This window comes from the organism of the source record quoted next, assembly GCF_019968955.1.
Source record: "MAG: Porospora cf. gigantea A chromosome Unknown PgA_NODE_1849_length_4692_cov_291.587, whole genome shotgun sequence".
In the NCBI taxonomy this organism is placed as follows: domain Eukaryota; phylum Apicomplexa; class Conoidasida; order Eugregarinorida; family Porosporidae; genus Porospora; species Porospora cf. gigantea A.
Genome location: NW_027151463.1, coordinates 163 through 4,692, shown reverse-complemented (window position 1 = coordinate 4,692; position 4,530 = coordinate 163). Strand labels below are relative to the sequence as shown.

The 4,530-nt window shown below is 53.1% G+C and overlaps 3 protein-coding genes across 3 annotated transcripts; 2 read left to right on the top strand and 1 right to left on the bottom strand.

Moving 5' to 3' along the window:
* Nucleotides 1–534: 534 nt before the first annotated feature.
* KVP18_004390 (uncharacterized protein) lies at nt 535–1,776 on the bottom strand (the record flags this gene model as incomplete). The annotated part of the gene is made up of 1 exon (XM_067956964.1): nt 535–1,776. One exon carries the CDS (start codon nt 1,774–1,776, stop codon nt 535–537), a length of 1,242 nt encoding a protein of 413 aa, XP_067811929.1.
* Nucleotides 1,777–2,071: 295 nt separating this feature from the next.
* Nucleotides 2,072–3,103, top strand: KVP18_004389 (uncharacterized protein; the record flags this gene model as incomplete). The annotated part of the gene is made up of 1 exon (XM_067956963.1): nt 2,072–3,103. One exon carries the CDS (start codon nt 2,072–2,074, stop codon nt 3,101–3,103), a length of 1,032 nt encoding a protein of 343 aa, XP_067811928.1.
* Nucleotides 3,104–3,135: 32 nt separating this feature from the next.
* Nucleotides 3,136–4,095, top strand: KVP18_004391 (uncharacterized protein; the record flags this gene model as incomplete). The annotated part of the gene is made up of 1 exon (XM_067956965.1): nt 3,136–4,095. The coding sequence occupies one exon, from the start codon at nt 3,136–3,138 to the stop codon at nt 4,093–4,095; it is 960 nt and encodes a 319-aa protein (XP_067811930.1).
* Between the last annotated feature and the right edge of the window lie 435 nt (nt 4,096–4,530).

Genomic DNA, 4,530 nt, shown 5'->3' with positions numbered 1-4,530 from the left:
AGCTCATGCAGCACCCGCTGCCCAACGCGAGGGTTCTCATTGCCGGTATGCTGACAGTCTTTGGTATGTTTTGGTTGAGTTTCGGGGCGCAAAGCTACGTTGTCATGCCCTTGATAGGCCTTTACGACGTGTTTCTCTTGCTTATGTTGCACTTGTGGCGTAAGGCGGTTTTAGCTGTTTCGTCAACGGATGAGTTCTTCACGGATCTGAGAGTCGTCACACACGCAACAAGCAAGTTCCAGCTAGGCCTAGGTCTATGTATCCCTGTGATAGTCGGCTTAATTTTTTGCTGCGCCGGCGTTGATTGATTCCAAGGTGTGGCGTGTACGCTCAAACGTCCAGAGAAGCCCCTCAAACGTCCAGAGAAGCCCCCCTCAAACGTTCGTGTCTAACCAACGTCCGTGTACCTTACACGCTCGATGCTTGTCATCAACCTAAAATCTTTACACTTTGGTTCATAGTCATTACATCCTCAGCATTACATCCTCAGCATTACATCCTCAGCATTACATCCTCAGCATTACATCCTCAGCATTACATCCTCAGTTCAGCCAAGGCCTGGCCAACTCTCTCCACGAGCACCTCTCGCACCCGCTTCCCTTCCAGCCGCCGCGTCTCCTTTGGACTCATATCCTGAATAGTCGCCTCGACTGCCTCCCGCAACGAGGCGACGAGCTTCTTGAGGGCATGGTCGGAGCCAGACTCCGCGTCTAGCCTGCGCCTGCCGAGCAACTTACCCAGCAACGCCTTCAACACCCCCATGATCATCGGGTTGAGTAGCAAGGGCGCCATATGATTCAAATTGGGCGTCTTGACGGATCCATTTGGCATGCCAGGCAGAGGGGGGAATGGCAAAGCAGGTAGACCCATGCCCGGCAGAGGGGGGAATGGCAAAGCAGGTGGACCCTTGGGCATGCCCGGCAGAGGGGGGAAACCAGGTGGACCCTTCAGAACGTCGGACAAGAACCCCTGCGCATCTCTATGCGGGACAGTTTCGTTCCTCATTAAGGCGTCATCCGATTCCTCGGTCTCCTGGAAGGCCTGCAAGTTTTCTACAGAGTTAGCGACTGCTAGAATGGCCTCGAGCTGTCCCCTAACGTCTTCCCGCGAGATCCTAGAGTCGACCGAAGGCTCTTTGGAAATCAGAGGCTCCCTATTTTCCACACCCTGCAAGGTCTCAGGCAAATCTTCATGAACCTCCATTACAGCACCCATCCAATCGTCAGGCTCGTTCAACTTCCTATCTTGCGTACCGCCGAGTGCAGGCTTTGCACCAAGGCCAGCAGCAGCTAGAATTGTATCGAGCTCCACCTTCGCATCATCCACCGAGATCAGAGGCTCCTTAGAGATCAAAGGCTCCTGAGAGATCAGAGGCTCCTTAGAGATCAGAGGCTCCTTAGAGATCAGAGGCTCCTTAGAGATCAGAGGCTTCTTAGAGATCAAAGGCTCATTAGAGATCAGAGGCTCCTTAGAGATCAGAGGCTTCTTAGAGATCAGATGCTCCTTAGAGATCAGAGGCTTCTGAAATTTTCGGTTTCGCTTGATCGTAGGCTCTCCGTTTTCAATGATGTCCCCAAAATGATCAGAGTTAATAGACACCTCAGATGCGACATCAGCACCCACAACATCCTCATCAAAGAACTCAAAGTCCTCCATTAAGTCGTCTAGAGGGTGCGTAGGTATCTTGGATTCGATGCTGCCCCGAAGACCAAGAGACCCCTTACTGTCCGCAGCGTTAATAGATGCCAGAAGAATGGCAGTAGACAGTAGGTGCATAGTAGTTTTAATTATTCAGATAGCTCTGAAATGGACTTCATGACTTTGTGGGCTTTGGTTTTACTTCTCCCAACGTCTGTAGCCGAGGTCTTCTTCATCAGGCACGATAAACGACGTCTGTAGCGCTACGATAAGTGGATCGTATGCAGGACGACCGATTGAGCTTGCCAATATCTTATCAGGAAGCTCCTCAGATCGCCAGAACCCCAAAGAAACGGTTGCGAGCAAAACTGCCGGCAACATCGGCTCTAAGAATTAGATGCAGTGAGACTTGCTAAACATACTTCCGATTATCATGAGCGAATTTAAGCGTACTGCAACGCACAAGAACATCGGATCCATCAAGAGCATCACCAACCTTATCAATTCCATAAACAGGGGAGAGTCATTGGAGCCCGCTGACGAGGTGACGGCGAACCCTGACTTGAAGTACCGCCCCCTAACTCACTCACTGCAGTTTGCGCAGTACTCCACCAAGGATGCTAGAGAATGGGCCAACAGGGTGAAGAAGCAGAAGAACGAGGTCATCTGGGCAAGCAGGTTTTCATCTCAGATAGAACATGAGTTTGAGACACTTGCTGCTGAGCTCCAGAACGTAGAGGACGAGGGTGTGGAACTTCAGAAGACGTTGAATCGCCTAAGCCGCAGGGTAGAGCAGAAGAGACGGATGCTCGGAGGCTTGCATAAGAACCGAAGCGTCCTGAAGCACGAACTGAACACGTTGCGGCTTCATCGGGCCAACATGATCAAGGACGAAGTTCTCGTAGAGAAACAGGCACAATACTACCGGCAGGCGATATGTGGGCTGCAAGAAAAGCACGACCTGGAGTACAAGCGACTTGAGGTCACCCGAGGATCGAAGAAAGGCAGCCGACTGAATCGGCAATTCATGATGCTGCACAGGTTGCTGTTGGAGATGCAGACTGACATCAAGAAGCGCACAGCAGAAGCCGACATGACGAAGCTGAACGTGCTTCGCATCTCGGCACAGCAAGGCTGGATTAACCACCAACAAGAAGACTCCGTCGGCCGTATCCGAGCGCCAAGACTGCTGTACCGCCAGGGCACAGATAAGTGGTTTGAGGCGCGGAAAAGGCTGGCTGTTCCAGGACCCTCTACGCGGCCTGGGTCCGCGGACTCTGAAACCGGCGGCTCGCACCAGGAGAAGGGGTCTGAGGAGTTCGAGGAGGAGTCCGAGGAGGAGTCTGAGGAGGAGTCCGAGGAGGAGTCTGAAGAGGAGTCTGAGGAGGAGTCTGAGGAGGAGTCTGAGGAAGAGAGCGAGGAGGTGTCCGATGATGCCGGCGGGGAGGAACCTAAAGCAAGTTGACCCCTCATGTTATCGAATTGAAGGTTTTGCGTATGTACACTCCCTTAGCGCTCCTGTGCTCGTTAGCTCTAGCTTTCGTCTCGCCAAACATCGCTAAACGCACTCCAGGGCCAGACCGCGTCTTTGTGGTCGGTGACCTTCACGGTGACTATCAGGAGGCGGACCGTCTATTGCGTGCAGCCAACGTTACCGACGTCAAGGGTGATTGGTTGGGGCGTCATGATACCACGACGTGGCTTGTTCAGCTCGGCGACATCGTTGACAGAGGTCCAGACAGCCTTCCGTTGTATGAGAAGTTCCAGCGCCTGAGTGAATCGGCTGCTAAACAGGGGGACCTTGTGATCAATCTTCTTGGCAATCACGAGTTGCTGAACCTCTGCAACCAATTTCACTACCTCTCTCAGGATGAGTTCATCAACCACTACAACGGTGACCAGACCGCCCTGCACCAGGCATGGAACCCCGCTGGAGATGTGGGTTCTTTTGTGAGGGAGCATTTTGAGGTGGCCGTGAAGCTTGATGATGTGGTGTTCGTCCACGCGGGATTAGAACCGCGATTCGCTCGGCAGAGCTTTGACGACATGAAGAAGCAGCTGCTGGACGCTGTGGACAAGCAGCAGTGCCGCCCTCAGGAAGGAGTTATCGGAGCGGAAGGTCCACTATGGACGCGAAAGGTCTCTCGTGGAGACTGCGGACTGCTCGACACTGTTCTACGCGACCAGAACGCACGGGTGATGGTCGTTGGCCACACCCCCACCGAGTCCGGCAACGTGGAAGTGGTCTGCAAAGGCAGGCTCGTCATGGCTGACGTGGGAATATCGCGGTGGGTGAGAGGCTCCCCAAGAATGTTGCTACTGGAAAAACGGGGCGCACTTCCCATGTCCCAGTGGCACTGGATGGAGCTGGCACTCACCGGCAGTGGGCTGTCCTCGACTGCGCTGCGATCGAGGACTCTTTCTGTTGGCCACGGTCCCCAACGGGTGGAGATTTGAGTGCGTCGTTTTATTTTCGGATGCGTATGTTCAACCTTAGAACAAAAGAAATATGGAAGATAGAACTCGTCCTGCTGTCCGAAGAGACCTTTGCGGATGAGAGCTCCACTATCCACGTCCACGTATTGAAGGGTGTTTTTACGCTTACTGGGAACGCGGAGCACAATAGAAAACCGGAATGCTGGAGCCGGCTAGCGGGTACCTGAAAGATCTCCAGAAACTCGCATCCTGGTTGGATTGGTTGCTTCCCCAGAGAGATCATAGTCCACCGGAGAAAGCAGCCCATTGTGCAAAAATCCATTGTGGAGAAATTAGCGTTGTTGGCTATCAAAAGACCAATGACGACGACAGCGAAAGGGAAAGCCAGACCTACGCTCAGGCGGATCCAGCTCATGTATTTTTCGATGAAGTCCGTTGGGCTCGAAGCAGCCAAAA